This window comes from Babylonia areolata, chromosome 19, assembly GCF_041734735.1.
Source record: "Babylonia areolata isolate BAREFJ2019XMU chromosome 19, ASM4173473v1, whole genome shotgun sequence".
Lineage (NCBI taxonomy): Eukaryota > Metazoa > Mollusca > Gastropoda > Neogastropoda > Buccinidae > Babylonia > Babylonia areolata.
In genome coordinates, this window is record NC_134894.1 from 15,731,415 (window position 1) to 15,750,002 (window position 18,588).

Genomic DNA, 18,588 nt, shown 5'->3' on the forward strand with positions numbered 1-18,588 from the left:
AACTTCGCGATGGGCCACTGGAGGTCGGCGGTCAGTGTCCAGCCTATCATGTAATGGCTGTCCGGCCTCCCAGCATCCCTTGCAGCCCCGTATACTGAGCCTACATTGTGGGTTTCGTCGCTTTTTGCCGTACTCGTTCAGCTTGTACGTTTGTACCCTATGCTGGTCATATGAATATATCAGTGCCCGTCCTATAAAAAAAAAAAACCAAAAAAAAAACAAACAAACAAAAAAAGTCAGGCCGGGGCAGATGTTCGCCTCATGTGGGCACAGATTTAAACATCAAGTAGCATGTGAATCAAGATTAATGTGTATTTTGTTATTTGATTTGCTTTCTTTGATGTTTGTGGTGTGTGTGTGTGTGTGTGTGTGTGTGTGTGTGTGTGTGTGTGTGTGTGTGTGTGTGTGTGTGTGTGTGTGTGTGTGTGTGTTTCTTTTTATCACAACAGATTTTTCTGTGTGAAATTCGGGCTGCTTTCCCCAGGAAGAGCGCGTCGTTAACAGCATCACCCATTTTCTATATATTTTTTCCTGCGTGCACTTTTATTTGTTTTTCCTATCGAAGTGGATTTTTCTGCAGAATTTTGCCAGGAACAACCCCTTTGTTGCCGTGGGTTCTTTTACGTGCACTAAGTGCATGCTGCACACGGGACTTCGGTTTATCGTCTCATCCGAATGACTAGCGTCCAGGCCACCACTCAAGGTCTAGTGGAGGGGGAGAAAATATCGGCGGCTGAGCCGTGATTCGAACCAGCGCGCTCAGATTCTCTTTTGCTTCCTAGGCGGACGCGTTACCTCTAGGCCATCACTCCACACAAATACAGTGTATAGCAGCCACAATGCTCTGAAAGTGTATCTTTATGTATGATATATTCACTTAATTTTCATTTACTGATTTATTTTGCCTAATATCTTATTTCGTTTTCTGTTAATGTTTCACACAAAGCTAAGGCAGCATCTCAAGGCCTGATCAGTGCGTTGCGGTCATGACAACGTCAGGCATCTTAGACTTACCACCATTACATCCTGACAGAAAAATGATATTGCTTCGTTATTAATATTCTGACGGTTGTATGTAGGGATGATATATTCACGGTTTGTTCGTTGTTTTTTGTTTTTTTGTTTGTTTGGTTTTTTTTTGGGGGGGGTTTTGAGGGGGGTGGGGGGTGGGGGGGCGTAGATTGTCATTATAATTTTTTTTTTTACTTGATGGTTCTTGTTAGTTTTTGTTATGTTTGGTTGTGTTTTTTTTTCTCACCTCCAAATAGGTTTCCATCATGTGTCGAAATTGTCAAATGATTCTTTTTTGTTTGTTTTTCTCTATTCCTTCCCACGATCCCTCCCCCCCCCCCCCTCTCTCTCTCTCTCTCTCGTTACTATAGATGTTACTCCCTGTATAAAAAAAGAAGAAGAAGAAGAAGAAATTGAAACGAAGAAAAAGAAAATAAATTATTCAAAAATGAAAATAAAAACAGGAAAGAAAAAGAGTGTCAGTGTATGTAAAGTCCCATGAACAGTATGTAGGTCAGTGGAAACGCTTGGTGTGGAGGAAAGCGAGAGGGGGGGGAGGGGTTTGGGGGGTTGGGGGGTGGGGGGGAGGGCAAGCTTTATTTTAATCCATTCTTAAGCCTGTACAACAACGTCTGGCGACACTACCTAGAACATGACTGACCTCCTGCGGAAAGAAATAAAGAAAGAAACACGGGTTGACTGACAAACAAAGAGAACGAAGGAAAGGAAGAAAAACGAGTTCAGTGACTGACTGTTTTCGGTTTCAGTTTCAGTAGCTCAAGGAGGCGTCACTGCGTTTAGACAAATCCATATACGCTACACCACATCTGCTAAACACAGCGTAACACATAGATATAAGTTTGTAGTTGATTCTATATTGGACAGGTAGCCACTGGCAGTGAAAAGATTGAATGAAAGAGACGTGTAACGTGTTCCCCGTCTGGGTGATTTACAGACCAACCTGGCGGTACAGCGATTCTAGGGTTGAAACCACTGGTCGAAGGAATATTTTTAGATCAGTTGGGCAAAAGACGTATACCTGTAACTACTGTCCTCGTGCTGTTTTGTAACACAACCATCCCACCCACAGCCTGAGAACAACACGATTTTTTTTTTATTTTTTTTATTTTAATTCCTCAACAGTTCTTTCACTCACTGGCTGCAGTCTACATTTTTTTTTTCTTTTTTTTCTGTAGGTTCAAGTCAAAGTTTGCGAGCGTAGTTGTTGTTTGTTTGGGAGGGGTGGGGTTGGTGGTGGTGGTGGTTGTGTGTGTGTGTGTGTGTGTGTGTGTGTGTGTGAGGGTTGGTTTTATTGTTTTGGTTTTTCTTGCTCTTGTTCTTTTGTTATTTTGCTGTTGTTTTGCAATCTGGCATGTGTGTATGACCCGTTTCACAACACCAGTGAAGTCAAGTGTAGCTCAACGTGTTAAGATAAGGACAGCAACATTCGCTCCTATCATTTCCCATTAGCTTGTATACAATTACCTAAAAGTTACTAAGGAACACACACACATACGCACACGCACACGCACGCACGCGCTCACACACACACACACACACACACACACACACACACACACACGGCGACTCGATACATGGGACCACCCACCTGAAAACCCAGCAACACACAGAGCGGCAAAGGTGGAGTATCCTCAATGGCGTACATGACGTCAACAGCATGACTGGAAATCTTCACGGCTTCCGAGTCTGGTCCCATCCCCATCTCCTTCTGCTCTTTCCACTCCTCCTCGCTTCCCTCTTGCCTCCCTGGGGATGATGGGTTCGAATCTTCCGACATTCTTGAAAAACACTCTGAAACGGAACAATTTGCTGGTTTTGAGGCTTCGAGTATTCTCGAAAGACTCTCCAAAACGGAATAGTTTTCTGGTTTTTGAGCCTTCGGACATTCTCGAAAAACAGATACTCTGAAACAGAGCAGTCAGCTGGTGCAGATTCTCTGAACATTCACTTAAGGCATTCTGAAATGAAACAGTTTGCTGGTTTTCAGTCTTGGGACATTCTCGAAAGATACTCTGAAATGGGACAGTTTTCTTGTGTTGAGTCTTTGGACAAATACGTAAGACACATTGAAAAGGAACAGACACTTTGCTGCTTCTCAGTCTTCGGATATTCAGGTTAGACACTATAAAATGGAACAGTATGTTTACTAAGTCTTTGGACATCCACGTGAGACACTGAAATGTAACATTTGCTGGTTTTGAGTCTATGGACATTCACTTAAGACGCTGAAACAGAGCATTCTGCTGGTTCAGAGTCTTCGGATATACACTTTGAAACGGGAATAATTTGCTGGTTTTAAGTCTTTGGACGCTCACGCAAGACATTCTGTGAAATGGAACAGACAGTTTGATGTTTTTTTCTACATTTTCGAAAGGCACTCTGAAATGGAACAATTTGCTGGTTTAGAGACTGGACACTCGCGTAAGACACTCTGAAATAGAATACGTTGGTTTCGAATATTTCGATATTTGAGGAAGACACTGAAATGCAAGTGTTTTTTGTTGTTGTTGTTTGTTTGTTTTTTGTTGGTGTGTGTGTGTGTGTGTGTGTGTGTGTGTGTGTGTGTGTGTGTGTTTTGTTTTTTGAGTCTATAGACATCCACTTGAGACATTCAGAAACTGAGCAGTTTACTGGTCTTCGGAGACTTCGGTCATTCGCGTGAGACACTCAGAAATGGAACAGTTTGCTGGTTTTGAGTTTCCGGATATTCATTTCGTGTAAAACACTCTGGAATGGAACATGTTTTCTTTCTGGTTCAGAGTCTGGATTTTCACGTAAGGCACTCTGAAATGGGGCAGTCAGTTTCAAAAACCGTGTGTCTGGCTTAATTAAGTGGGTACAGACGAGTAAGCGTCTTTGAGGTGTTTAATGGTGAATTCTGCACCAAGAAAGAATACAACGCACGAGAGGAATTCTTCTTCTTCATTGTCTTCATCATCTTCTTCTCCTTCGTGGACTGCAACTCGCACGTTCTCACGTATACTGTAGGAATGGGCTTTAACGTGGTCGGCCGTTTGTTTGTTTTTGTTTTGTTTTTTTCTTTTATCCCGCCATGTAAGGCAGCCATACTCTGTTTTCGGGGGTAAAATTAGAAGAGATTAGCGCTGGCAAGGCGCTGTGCCCTCAGCTGCTGTTGATGCTGTCTTGTCGCGGGGAGCCTTGAACAGGTCATTCCCTCATTTCCCGTGCACTGGCCAGGAACATATAGAGGCCAGTCACAAATGGGTTTTTCTATTGTTTTATTTACAATAGTTATTACATAAGAAAAAGAGCTAAGACGATATACGAAGAGAAGATAAGAAAGAGATGAGAAGAACTAAGAGAAGAAATAATAAGAGAATATAAGAAAGAGAAGAAGAAATAATGAGAAGACTAAGAAGAGAAGACAGTGCCTGGAATGACACAAACAAATGTCATAAGCACATGTCGGCACAAGTGAATAGTAAAGCACATGCATACATATTACAAGGAAAGACTATCACTGGGGTTTGGGATATGCAACAACATAATGCATATGTGTGAAGACCAAACGCTGACATCAATGACATTTCTAATACATTTAAATAGCGCAGTTAAAGTGATTGAAGCGATGCAGACTTGGTGAAAGTACACTGACAGTATAGATTAGGTAAAGCTTATACTGTGTCAAAGTGACTGAAATGAATCAGTTTATCATGTAGCACTATACTGGAGTAAGCCGTATAGGAGAGAGCATGATAACTAAATTACAATTAACAGACTGATACATATCAGGTGGTTTTAACCAATAACTGATAATAATCAAACACTATCTTGTAATCACCACAACAGAATACTACACACATCTTAGAGTACTGAGCATCAGTGAAACACTAACCTTCATCAGTGACAGCAAATGAGAAAGAACGCATCATATGCATCCACTAGAATATTCTGGAACAAACTGTTAGTGTCCAGAGACGTCACTGACTGTGACGTTAAGAAGAATCAAATGGAACACTGCTCCAAGCATATGACGACATGGCAATTATTTAGATCAATCATAGCTGAGCTGTGACTAACATGTCAAAGCAATAACTGAACAAAGCAATAACTGAACATACTTATATGAACACAAGTACTGTGTCGAACAATACAATTTACAAATCAACACATTCTACACACTGGTACTTACAGTGATACATAGTGAAGTGTCAGCCGTTGTGAGAACACACACGATACACACTTACACTGCCCGTGACACAGCAAGAGAGAGAGAGAGAGAGCAGCTCTGGTCAGCTCTGGTATGAAAAGACCACTCATCACTCGCTGTGCCAATTTATGCAAGTTAAGCGGACTGCAAAGACAGTCACGTGTGCTGCGAGCAGATCATGGCTAATCAGGCCAAATCTGACAACAACTGTGTTTCTTACAAGGTGTTCAGTGACAGATTTCTGAAAGATTCCTGAACCGATTTACGTCGGATAAGTTGCAAAAGAAAGAGCTCAACACCTACTTTATAATGAGTATAAAATGAAGTGTTGGTTATTTAAGATGAATTTATAATCTTAATTTAAGTCACCTGAACAGGGTCAGTTTTAACGAGCTTGTTGCTGAAAATTACAAACTGCGTTAAATCATGTTTAACGTAGGCAAACATAAATGGAATAGATTTAAAGATGTAATTACGACGATTCTGCCAGTATATAATACTTGTAGTTTACTGATCTGACAAAAGAGATATCAATTAAGTACGATGAAGCAGAAACACAAGTTTCTGCTCAACCAATGACGTACCGTGACACTGGTCGAACAGCGAGTGTGTGGCGAGAAGGACAGAATGACGTAAGCGGCTTTTGCGTTCAAACTGCGGGGAAGGCATCACACATAATATGCACGGGCTGTTAGTTGCGGAAACTGTCTCTCTGCTATTGTTTGTGCGTGAAGCATTATCTGAAGCCTAAGAGCGCTGTCTGAAGCAGTTTGTAGCTTGAAGCCTAAGAGCGCTGTCTGAAGCAGTCTGTATCTAAGCGCTTGGCTGCATATATATATATATATATATATATATATATATATATATATATATATATATATATATAGTGAGAGAGAGAGAGCAAAACAACACAGATCACGGCATGTGACCTCAACCATCAAACTCATTAAGGTAAACAAGACCAGCGTGTAATGAGGGCACCAGCCCTTCCGCTTTAATTCTTCATCATCCCCAAATTACAAATAACTCGTAAGAAAAAAAAGAAGATCAATAACAATTCAAAGCCACACAAAAATGCAATTGATGGCGATATGGGCAAACAACTCTGAAGAATGGACAGCTGGTGATCATCCCAATGTTTTGAGAGACACACACACACACAGAAAGAGAGAGAGACAGACAGAGACAGAGAGAACTCAACTCAAGAATGCAATAATTCTGATGAAAGGTCACCGACTTGTAATACATTTTAGGGTGCACGTGTTGAACACACGGCTTAGTCAACAATAAAACAGGAAGAACAAAACAGTCACAAAATACACAACAGTGAGCTCACTGAGAACAAACAAATGAAACAACAAACAGCCCAAACTTAATGGGGTTTTTTCTTCTTAGGGCTGGCAATGTTGTGTTCTCTGTCTCAAAGAATAAAAAGTAAACATGGCAACATCTGTGGTTACATTGCTGTTTTCGTTTTGAGAGTGAAAGAGGGGGGAGGGAGGGGGTTAGAGGAGAGAGAGAGAGAGAGAGAGAGAGAGAGAGAGAGAGAGAGAGAGAGAGAAACTTCCAAAACTTTTTGATGGATAAGGAATAAGCACACACTGGCCTGTTTTCATCCTGTTCACACACACACACACACACACACACACACACAGAGAGAGAGAGAGAGAGAGAGAGAGAGAGAGAGAGAGAGACAAACAGAAACAGAGATACAGACAAACAGAGACAGACATGGACAGACATAGATCAGGGGGACAGATGCAAAAACGAAAGACACACAGACACAAGCAAAGTGAGGAATGTGGAGTAAAAACCGAACCAATTAATCCACCCCACCCCAAACCACCTCACTCCCATCCTTTGTTCAAAAAAGATTCTTCTCATCCGGCAAGCCAATACGCAACTTACTTTCTCGTCGCCGCTTCACTTACTGAGGCAACCCGGAAACTGATGATAAAAAAGTCCTCTCCCACCACGTCACACTCGCTCTATGCGCACACACGAAGCCCTGTAACACTGCAGATAACCCTGATATACCTGGCCCCTAAAGTCAGGTCAGGGGCATAGCCTTTGCTAATGGTACCATGTAACCCAGTACTACCTGCTGCATGTGAAGTTTCCCAACGACGGACCAGGCGGAGGAGGAAACCGTTCCCAACGGCTGTGAAGGCGGAAGAGGATGACCAAAGGGCAGGGGGAGCTCTTATCCTTGGCTGGAAGTCCTCCTAGGAGACGGAGCTCCGAAAAAAAACCCTGCACCTGCCGAGGCCGTCCTACACGTGGCAGTATCTGCACCTGTGGGGCTGTGAGCGTCGGTAGGCGAGAGAGTGGAGAAGGGACTACACAACTCCTCCACACTAAAAAAAAGTCACCTGTGCTGGTCAGTTGAAGACATGTCGACAAACCTCAAAGCCTGTGACATAGACATCGCTTCCTGGGAAACTGATGCCCTTGACTGCTCTCGCTGGAGGATACTGTGCTCTAGTGGCATAAAGACGTTTGAAAACAAGAGAACGCTGGCCATTAAGGAGAAGCGTGAGCGAAGGAAGCAGGGCTCAACTTCTGGAGACGTTTTCCCTTGCAACACCTGTGGGAAGTGATGCGCATCCAGAATCGGCCTCTTCTCCCATATGAGGACACACACCGACAGATAAGCCTGCCTGCCTGCTCATCCGTCGGACCGACGGGAGACTCCATGCATATAAACCTGGACCCGAGTGTGTGAGAGCAATGCAACACTCTGGCAGAATTGAGTTTAACGACGACCTTTCAGCAAAAAAAGAAAAAAGAAAAAAAGAAGAAGAAATAAACAAATGAATGATGATGATGATGATAACAACAACACAACACAACAACAGCAACAACAATGATAATGATGATGATGATGATAATAATAATAATAATAATAATAATAATAAACCTTCTAAGAACTAAATGGAGAAAGTTTATTAAAAAAAAAGAAAAGAAAGAAAAAAGAAAAAAAAAAGAAAAAAAGAAAAAAAAAAAACAACAACAACAACAACAAAAACAACACTGTTGGTTGTAAAATAAAACTCACTTTCTTTTCCCTCTAAGAACTATTTGTTATTCAAGGGCTTGATTCAGTAAACGTTACGTGGTTCTAGGAAGAGAGTCCTTCCTGGATGCCTGTCTGGGTGAGACAGATCCGTCTGCCGTTCCTACGAGGGTGAGGGGTCCTGTACTGAGCAACATATCCCTTGCACCGGACTTATATACGAGGGTCATTCAATAAATAAGGTGAAATTTTCGGTATAAGGACTTCTAATACAGATAGAAGCTTACTTTTTTTCTTTTTTCTTTTTTTTCAACGTAGTCTCCCAGCACTGTCACACACTTTTCCCATCTGTGCACAAGCTTCCGTATTCCCTCAGCGTACAAATCTTTGGACTGATGTCTCAGTCAGTCGCTCCAGGCCTTCCAGGCCTGTCTTCATCTTCAACACTGCTCCGTCCTTCTTTAAACAATTTAGCCCACTTGTAGACATTTTTTCGGCTGAAACATGTGGCACCATACACAGTTGACATTCTCCTATGAATTTCAACTGGTTTGCACCCTTCAGCAACCAAAAACTTGATAACTGACCGCTGTTCAATCCTGGAGCATGCTTCTTGGTCGGCCATCTTTGTTAATCGCCAAAACTCTCAAAGTTTTTTTTTAATCTACAAAACAAATTAAATCCATGTGAAAAAGAAGTAAAACAAACAAAAATTTTTTTTTTAAAGTAAGCTTCTATCTGTATTAGAAGTCCTTATACCGAAAAATTCACCTTATTTATTGAATGACCCTCGTATATATATTTCGTGAATACACCGTGCAGCATTTACCTGGCTTCGTCCACAGTCTCGTCAAGTTTCGGCGGGCAGTGCGCGCTGGTTTTTGAATAAGAGATGTGGATCGAGGAGGGGAGAAGAGGTTGGAGGGGGAGGGGGTAGTTGAGAGAGCGAGAGACAGAGAGAGGTGAGGGTGGGGAAAGGGGGTCCAGTGGACGGAGAATGACAGAAAGAGTGAACGTGTGGGGTGAGGAGAGGGTGGGGAAGGAAAGAGAGAGAGAGTGTGTGTGTATAGTAGGGTGGGGAGAGTGTAGGGGCGGAGACAGAAAGAGATAATGGTGGGGAGAGGGTGGGGGACACAGAGAGAGTGGGGTGGGGAGAGGTGAGAGAGAGAGAGAGTGAAGAGGGGAGAAGGTGGGGGTGGAGAGAGAAAGAGAGAGTGAGTTGGGTTTGGAGAGGGTCGTGGCGGGGGAGGTGGAGGGGGCGGAGAGAGAGTGAATGAGGCAAAGAGAGATGAGTTTCAGTTTCAGTAGCTCAAGGAGGCGTCACTGCGTTCGGACAAATCCATATACGCTACACCACATCTGCCAAGCAGATGCCTGACCAGCAGTGTAACCCAACGCGCTTAGTCAGGCCTTGAGAAAAAAAAAATAAGGGGTGAATAAATAATAGATAAATACATAAAAAAATAACTACTACCACTACTAATAATATGTATAAGGCGCAAAAACTTGATGAAGTCAACTATAAGCGTACATAAATAAATAATAATTATAATATTAAAAGTAGTAGTAGTAGTAATAATAATAATAATAATAATAAATAAATAAATAAATAAACAAATAAATAAATAAATAAGACAATAATGATGATAAATATGCAAATAAATGTAAAACATGGAGACACACATTCACACATACACCCACATATGCATAATAGATATGCACCAAACATGCAGTTTCACAGATATGAAAGCACAGTCAAATACACATAAACGTACATGAACCCCAACACACACACACACACACACACACACACACATTACCCTGCACCTCCTCTACCCCCCTCCTCCACACACTCATTTCTAGGCGACGTATCGCAGCTTCCACGGCACACACACACACACACACACACAGATGAACACTTACTTGTACAAGCACACACACATACGCCCATATCCCCCACCCCCAACCCCCCACACATATATACAAAGATATATATATATATATATATATATATATATATATATATATATATATATATATATATACACACCCGCACGTTCCAATATTCCGTTGCTCCCACAGTGTAGGCATGCATACACACACATACCTCATCCTCTACCCCCCTCCCCCGCACCCCCCCCTCCTCACACACACATACGCACGTGCACAGAACTCTCCTGACACTTGTGTACACTTATACCCTCGCGCATGCACAAACGCACTCAAAAACACAGACCCACACATACACACACACACACACACACACACACACACACACACACACACACACACAGAGGCTGCCACTGATTGGCCGCAAGAGGGATGGGAAAAGATATCTGATGCCAAGAACGTGGCGTCTAGTGTGTTGCTCAGTCTATTGAATTAATTTTGGAAAATCCTTCAGAGACTCATGTTCCGTTTTGAAGAAATTTGCGCAATGTTGGCTTGGAAATGAAACAGACATTTGTTTGATTTGCAAAGCATCGTGCTCTACCTTTCATGCTAGACTTACGGCTGCTCCCTCTCTCTGCTTTTATTTCTTTGAGGCGATCGATGGTGTGATGGCCTTGTACCTGTTCTTTTTGATATTCTTTGACTTTTCTGAGGATTTCCGATTTTCCTAGATGTAGGCCGCTCGTTGTTGTTGCGTTACCAGCAAGTCTGTCAGCTCGCTCATTTCCCTTAACACCTGCATGTCCCGGGCAGTATGACCATGTGAGATTTTTAATCTGAAAGTTGCGCATTGCCTTATGCCACTCTGGGCTTCCCATTCCATTTTCAATTTTCTGTATGAAGTTCATTGAGTCGGTTAGAATCATGGCATGTTGGTTTCCGGGCATATGGATGGACGATAGCCACTGGAGGGCATGTGTCACAGCTTCAACTTCCATCGTTAGGCTGGAGGTTGTGACTTTGTAGGCAGCATTCTCTTCCCTAATTCAAAGAGAGATGAGGATAAGAGAATAGAAAGATGGGGGAGGGGTGGTGACGGAGAGAGAGTGAGTGAGACACAGAGAGAGAGGTGGGGGGGAAGAAATAGAGATGTGGATAATAGAATAGAGAGACAAGGTAAAGAGAGAGGGGTGACTAGAGGGAGAGCGAGAACAATGAGAGGAGGCAAAGAGAGAGATTAAAGAAAAAGGTGGTGAAAGTAGAGTGACTCAGGGATGAAGAGAGAGAGAGAGAGAAAGAGAGAGTAAAATGAATCAATCAGTGCAAGACGAGAGATGCGGTGCGAAGAATGAGTGATGAGAGAGAGAGAGAGAGAGAGAGAGAGAGAGAGAGAGAGAGAGAGAGAGAGAGAGGGATATGAGTGGACAGCACGTGTTGAAAGAAACAGAAAGAAGAAAAAAATAAGAAAGACAAACAGAAAGGATGACAGATTCTGGTTCTCTGGTGAGAGAGAGACAGAGAATGAATGAATGAATACTGAATGAAAAAGTACAAAAAAAAACCCCAACAACTAAAAGAGAGGGAGATAAAGATATGAGAGAGGGTGGTGAATTGAGAAAAAAACAAAGAGAAAGCAAGAGAAAAAGGGAAGAAAACAGAACGAAATATGGAAGGAAAGAAAGAAAATGAGAGAGAAGAGGACGTGAAGGAAATCCTACTCACGTATTTCAGCTGTGGAAAATTCACCACTGCCAGTCACAGTTGCCAGCAAACAGTTCTCACAAATAAATGCTGCGATATTAAAAGACCGGTTCCAATGGAGAAATGCACTGCCACCACCAGAAAAAGAAAGGTCTGAACTATCCGACAGTGCAAACTTCAATGCCACAGATTCTTACGTAAGCTCACAAGCCCGCCAAAAAAGTCGCGAGAAAATGCGCCAGCTTTACGTGTCTTTTCTGCACTATCAGCTCTGTCCGCGGACAGGACTTCCGTCATGACCTCATCTCACTCCCATGTAAAACTTGACGTTAAGGGCGTGAATCCGCAAGGTCGGTTAACTCTCTCCATACGAACGGCGAAAGAGACGACGTTAACAGCGTTTCACCCCAATTACCATCATCAAAATATTGCAAGCGGAACGCTCTTATACTGAAGAGGTGAATGTTGACAAAGAATACCACAATTCTGACGACGGAAGCAAAAGGTTGGGTCATTCAGACACCCACTGAACATCCGAGGGGTCTGTGTAGAGGAGAAGAGAGGACTGGCCGTACTGAGTGAGTTAAACTCAACTCAACAACGCCTGTCCGGGGGGAGCTCGCTGTCGGCTAAGTGTCCGGTTCTGTTCGGAACTTGGACAGTTGCGAGTAGGGTGGGGAGAGGGTAGGGGCGGAGAGAGACACAGTAATAGTGGGGAGAGGCGGGGGTGAGGGACACAGAGAGAGTGGGGTGGGGAGAGGGTGGGAGAGAGAGAGAGAGTGTGTGTGTGTGTGAAGAGGGGAGTAGGTGGGGGTGGAGAGAGAAAGAGAGAGAGTTGGGTTGGGAGAGGGTCGTGGCGGAGAGATAGAGAGAGAGAGACAGTGTGTGGGGGGGGGGGGGGTGGGGGGGGGGGAGGGGGGGGGAGGGAGGAGGGGGGAGCGTGTGTGGGGTGGAAAAAGAGACAGAAAAACGTACGTGACAAATCTCATGTAAACGAAAGTATAGGGACATACTGACATAAAAGATATTTGCATTTTGTTATTATAGATTCATGTGTTTACGCGCTATATTCATCTGTTCACATCTCGCTTCATGGATGTCAACGAGGTGGTGGTCTGTGTGTGTGCGTGCGTGCGTGCGTGCGTGTGTGTATGTGTATGTTTGTTTGAGTGTATATTGTCTGTATGTATAAGACAGCAGGTGCGGGGGCGCGCGCGCGCGCGTGTGAGTGTGTGTGTGTGTGTGTATTTGTGTCACTGACACATTTAATTTATTATATTGTTTATAAAGTATTTAAGTATGTGGTCCTGTGTTGCTGATGAAAAAAAAATCCATTTTGATAGTGATTATTAGCGCCAGTGTTGTCACGAAAGGAAAGATTTCCTTTTTGTATCCCTTATTTTGTTTTATTATATCCGGCGCCTGTTAAGGTAGTTTGCATTATATATGTCTATAGCTTGTTGTTTCGTTGCAATTGTCCTTTTTCTTCTTCTTCTTTTTCTTCTTCTTGAGTTTCTCACAAACAGTAGTGCTGCAAGTCTTGCAGTGTGCCTGCCTGGCGCGTGCTTATCTTTCAGTTAGCTGGACTCAACTCCAGAAGAATGATACCCCCGAAAAACTGTCGTCGCTCTTGCAAAAAACATCCAACTGCCTGGACATTCAAAATTGGATGACTCTAAATAAGTTACAATTGAACGCGGACAAAAACTGAAGCAATGATCATAGGAACTAAACAAAAACTCTCTTCCATCACAACTGACACAATCAAACTTGGCAGTACATCCATCCCTCTTTCTAGTTCAGTCAGTGCTCACGAGCACTTGGTCAGAAGGGTGGGGAATGTTGGGGGGGGGGGGGGGGGGGGGGTCACAGCTGGGCCTCGTGAGTTATTTCTGACACAGATAACCCGAGAGCTGATGAAATGTGTCGTCTTGATGAAAGAAAAAAAAAATCCTTCAACTTTGAAGTGACAGACCAGATAAAAAAAAAGAAAAAAGGATCACATGAATCACTAATAACTGTAGATTATTATGTGAGATTTGGCTAAAAGGGCACTTCCGCCCAGCTGATGTCGGACTCCACACGATATCACAAGTTCAGTTGCAAAAGAAGCTTTGTGTATGTTTGTATGAAGGCACGTGCCATCCACATGGTGTCAGAAGCTAAAAGAACCACTGAGCTAGCTGCATTTTCTGAAAGGCCCATGGCTCAGGCAGCAAGTAAAAGCTTTCATTTTACCGAAATCAATCGACGCGGCGGTTGCTCAGTTTCGTTTTTAGGGGTAGTGACGTCCTCCGACACAGACAACGCGGTAGCGGTACAGACACTTCTCAACGTTTTCTTAGTTTTCACAGTACGTGGTTTAGTGGTACGTACACGTCAGCAAGTTCACAATGGAAGGTCTTAGAAAGCCACAACACTTGTCCTTTGAGGGCAACGTCGCCGACAAATGGAGAACATTTGAAGCAGAATTTGACATTTTTGTAGAAGCTGCATACAGCTACAAGAATAAGCATACAAAGGCGTACATTTTGCTGAATCTGGCTGGAAAGGATGCCATTGAGAAGGAAAAGACTTTCACTTATGCTGCAGAAGTGAAGAATGACAATGGTGACGTCATACAAGCTGCTGAAACACGTGAGAGCGTGGCTGTGTTGAAAGCAAAGTCTGCCTGGATCCAAGAGACTTAAACAGAGCCTTGAGGAGACCACACTATCCCATGCTCACTGCTGATGACGTGGCATCACGAATTGGAAATGGGAAGGTATTCTCCATGCTGGATGCTAAAGCAGGATTTGGGCAAATCAGGATGGATGAAGAGTTATCTCGTCACACTACATTCAGCACACCTTATGGCAGGTATAGGTTCCTGCGCATGCCCTTCGGCATCAATACTGCCTCTGAAGTCTTCCAAATAGCTATGGAGAGACTCTTTGAAGGATACCCATGTGCCATCATTGTCGATGACATAATCATTTGGGGTTCCACTACAGAGGAGCATGATGCCAACCTCAAGAAGGTTCTGGATTGAGCACGACAGATTGGCTTGAAGCTGAACCTCAGCAAGTGCAGGTTCAGGGTGAAGAGCGTCACTTTCGTGGGCCACAAGTTCACCGATAAGGGTCTACAGCCAGACACTGAGAAAACTGACGCCATTCGAGACATGCCTGCACCAGCAGACCAGGCAGCACGTCAGATTCCTGGGTATGACCAACTACCTGAACAAGTTCATCAGGAACTACAGTGAGAAGACTGCAACTCTGAGAGAACTTCTACGCAATGATGTTGTATGGAGTTAGACTGAAGCACACCAGCTTGCATTTGACAGACTGAAAAGAAGACCTGATGAACCCTCCCGTACTCACGTTTTTTGACCCAGCAAAACCTGTGGTACTGTCCGTCGTCTGATCCAAGAGTGGACTCGGAGCAGCATGTCTACAAGATGAAGTTCCAGTGGCCTACGCATCCAGATCCCTGTCCGATGCTGAAACCAGGTATGCACAAATCGAAAAGGAACTCCTGGCTACCGTCTTCGCATGTAAGAAATTCCATGACTTCTTGTATGGACGCAAAGTGATCATTGAAAGTGATCATAAACCCCTGATCACAATTGTGAAGAAGCCATTGCATGCAGCTCCAGCCCGTCTTCAACGGATGCTTCTGCAGCTCCAGCGGTGCAATCTGGAGTTTGTCTACAAGAAAGGAAAGGAGCTGTATCTTGCAGACACGGTCTCCAGAGCGTATCCTTGTAAGGTTGCAAAAGAAGCTGAATTTGACTATGATGTCATGACTGTCCTGTCCATTTCACCAGCACGAATGACAGAGCTCCAGAAGGAAACTCTAAAAGAGCCAACTATGCAGAAGTTGGCCCAGTTCATCAAAGAGGGATGGCCCGCCCATGAGCGCAGTGTACCACTTGATCTGAAGAGTTTCTTCCTATTTGGTGATGAACTGGTGATCGAGAATGACGTCATTCTCAAAGGACAGAAAGCTGTAGTCCCAAAAGATCTGCAGTCACTCTACATTGCCATCCTTCACAAAGGCCACATGGGAGTGGACCATACCAGGCACCTCACCAGTGATGTGATGTTCTGGCCCAAGATGCGCCAGGACATCGAAGATGTGGTCTCTCAGTGTTCAGCATGCAACAGTTGCAAGGCCCATCTCCAAAAGCAGCCCCTCATCAATCACCCCATTCGTGATCAGCACACGCTGGTCCAACGCAGCAATCCCCGACAGCTGCAGCTGTATCCGAGTGCCACCACTTCAGACCAGATGATCCCACCTTCACACCAACCCGCGGTCACCACCAACCCCGCTTGTCCGATGCCAGCCGGAGCAGCCCCTGTGGCAATGCCAGCCAAGCCGGACTCAGTGATGACCCGCTACGGGAGAGTTGTGAAGCCAAACCCCAAATACGTTGACACTTAAATGCCCATGCATCGTCACAATCACATACATTTGGAATTGACTAGACAAGGACGCTCACAAAGTCACATTTTTTTTCAGTTTCAGTTCCGTGTTGTATTTTGTTTCTTTTCAGGAAGAAAAGTAAGAGACTTGACAGCAAGTGTTATATTTCGTTTCTTTTCAGGAAGAAAATTAAGAGACTGACAGCAAGTGTTATATTTTCGTTTCTTTTCAGGAAGAAAATTAAGAGACTGACAGCAAGTGTTATATTTTCGTTTCTTTTCAGGAAGAAAATTAAGAGACTGACAGCAAGTGTTATATTTTCGTTTCTTTTCAGGATACTGACAGCACGTGTTCAAAGGAAAATGACACTGATGTTAACAATGTTTTATTTCATTGATGAGAAGAGAGATGTAGATTATTATGTGAGATTTGGGTAAAAGGGCGCTTCCGTCCAGCTGAGATTACAAGTTCAGTTACAAAAGCAGCTTTCTGTTCGTTTATTTGTATGAAAGCACCATCCACAATAACCGTGTCCTGATTTATCAGCAAAAATCCACCATTCCTGAAACCGCCACGTATAACAGATGTCGTTCAAGAACAGCGGACAGCTTAATGTGAACTGTGTGTGGTGTACATTGGAAGGCTTTGAACACAGAGCAGTACAGAGTGAAAGTAAGAACACAGGCTTGCTACATCGCAAAACACGCACCCCACCCCACCCCCACCCTACTCATCCAACATCACAGGGTGTAGCCGAGATCAAACGCATCCAGCGCATTAACACTGCGCTGCTACAGCTGCATAAACGATACATCTCGTCTCTCACAGTCCCCACCGCTCCATGTTTAAAAAAAAAAAAAAAAAAAAAAAACTCAGCGAGCTGGCCGCGACTGTGAAAGCAGCTTGCAGTGTCGCTGTCTCTCTCGTTCTGTCAAAAGTTTCAGCAGAACTCCCACGTGCTCACATTAAATGTTTTCATGCAGTAGTGACTCTTGCGAGAGTCATAAAGTCTGAACACATCAGGCCCGTTTCAAGGAGACTCCATTGGCTTCCTGTCCAGGAACGTATCCATAACAATTCTGTTATTTTCAAATCGAAGATAAAAAAAATCCCTTCGATATATATATATATATATATATATATATATATATATATATCTGAGCTTCTTGAATTTCACAACCCTTCTCGCCCATTGTGATCTGTTCATGGTGTCTGACTGTCCAAGGCCATCAATCAAATGGAACCGAAATGGTCAGCCAGCCTTCAGGTCCACAGTTCTTTCTCTTTGGAATTCGATCAGTGATAACATTAGAAAATCGTTTTCTCTCGCGCTTATAAGAAAATGTAAAATGTAAAAAGACGTTGCTGCCATTGTTCGCCAAAGTCAAACCGAGGGGCAACAACTACCAGTTTTCTTGCAGCCACGCTTTGGCGTTGATCTCCCCCCCCCCTCCCCCACCACCACCCCTAAACAATTCACCTGTAACGGACGCCGCCATTTTGATCACGCCACCAATTCTGCTACACACGTGATTCATTTTCATTTGTAAAATGCCACTGGCAGACGTGTATAAAGCATGCCATTCAATCTGTCTATGAATTCATTCATGGAAAATACTAATTTTCTTCGAATTTTTGCTCACTGTCATTAACCCACCGTGGACAAGGAAAAGTATTCCTGTAACATTCATTGGTTTTGTCATCCGACAACTGTTTTTGTTTGTTTGTTTTTTTCAGATAGTGGAAGCATCACGGTCACAGTAATTACACAGAATACATCAGAATATAAGCCACAATAATCACAGATATAAAACTTGAATATCAAGTCAGAGAGGTTCAATGAAACAGCAATGTAATGAACATGTATTGCATTCACGGAGTTTATTTCGGTCTTTTGTTTTTCGCTATGGTGTGCAAGGATGAGTGAATCGACAAGATCACAACAGTATCCTATATGTCTGGAGTGATGGCCTAGAGGTAACGCGTCCGCCTAGGAAGCGAGAAAATCTGAACGCGCTGGTTCGAATCACGGCTCAGCGCCGATATTTTCTCCCCCTCCACTAGACCTTGAGTGGTGGCCTGGACGCTAGTCATTCGGATGAGACGATAAACCGAAGTCCCGTGTGCAGCATGCACTTAGCGCACGTAACAGAACCCACGGCAACAAAAGGGTTGTTCCTGGCAAAAATATGTAGGAAAATCCACTTCGATTGGAAAAACAAATAAAACTGCACGCAGGATTTTTTTATTTTATTTTTTAAATAGGTGGACTGTAGTGTGGAGACGCGCTCTCCTTGGGGAGAGCAGCCCGAATTTCACACAGAGAAATCTGTTGTGATAAAAAACAAAAAACAAATACAAA

General features: G+C 43.5%; 1 protein-coding gene across 1 annotated transcript in view; it reads right to left on the minus strand.

Moving 5' to 3' along the window:
• Window positions 1-12,143, minus strand: part of LOC143293501 (solute carrier family 23 member 1-like) — a 37,783-nt gene extending 25,640 nt beyond the window's left edge. Inside the window, exons 1-2 of the mRNA XM_076604401.1 lie at window positions 11,835-12,143; window positions 2,621-2,823 (exon numbers count right to left, since the gene is read on the minus strand). Of these exons, the coding sequence (XP_076460516.1) occupies window positions 2,621-2,809 (189 nt within the window). The 5' untranslated portion in view covers window positions 2,810-2,823; window positions 11,835-12,143. The remainder of the gene's footprint in view (window positions 1-2,620; window positions 2,824-11,834) is intronic.
• Between the last annotated feature and the right edge of the window lie 6,445 nt (window positions 12,144-18,588).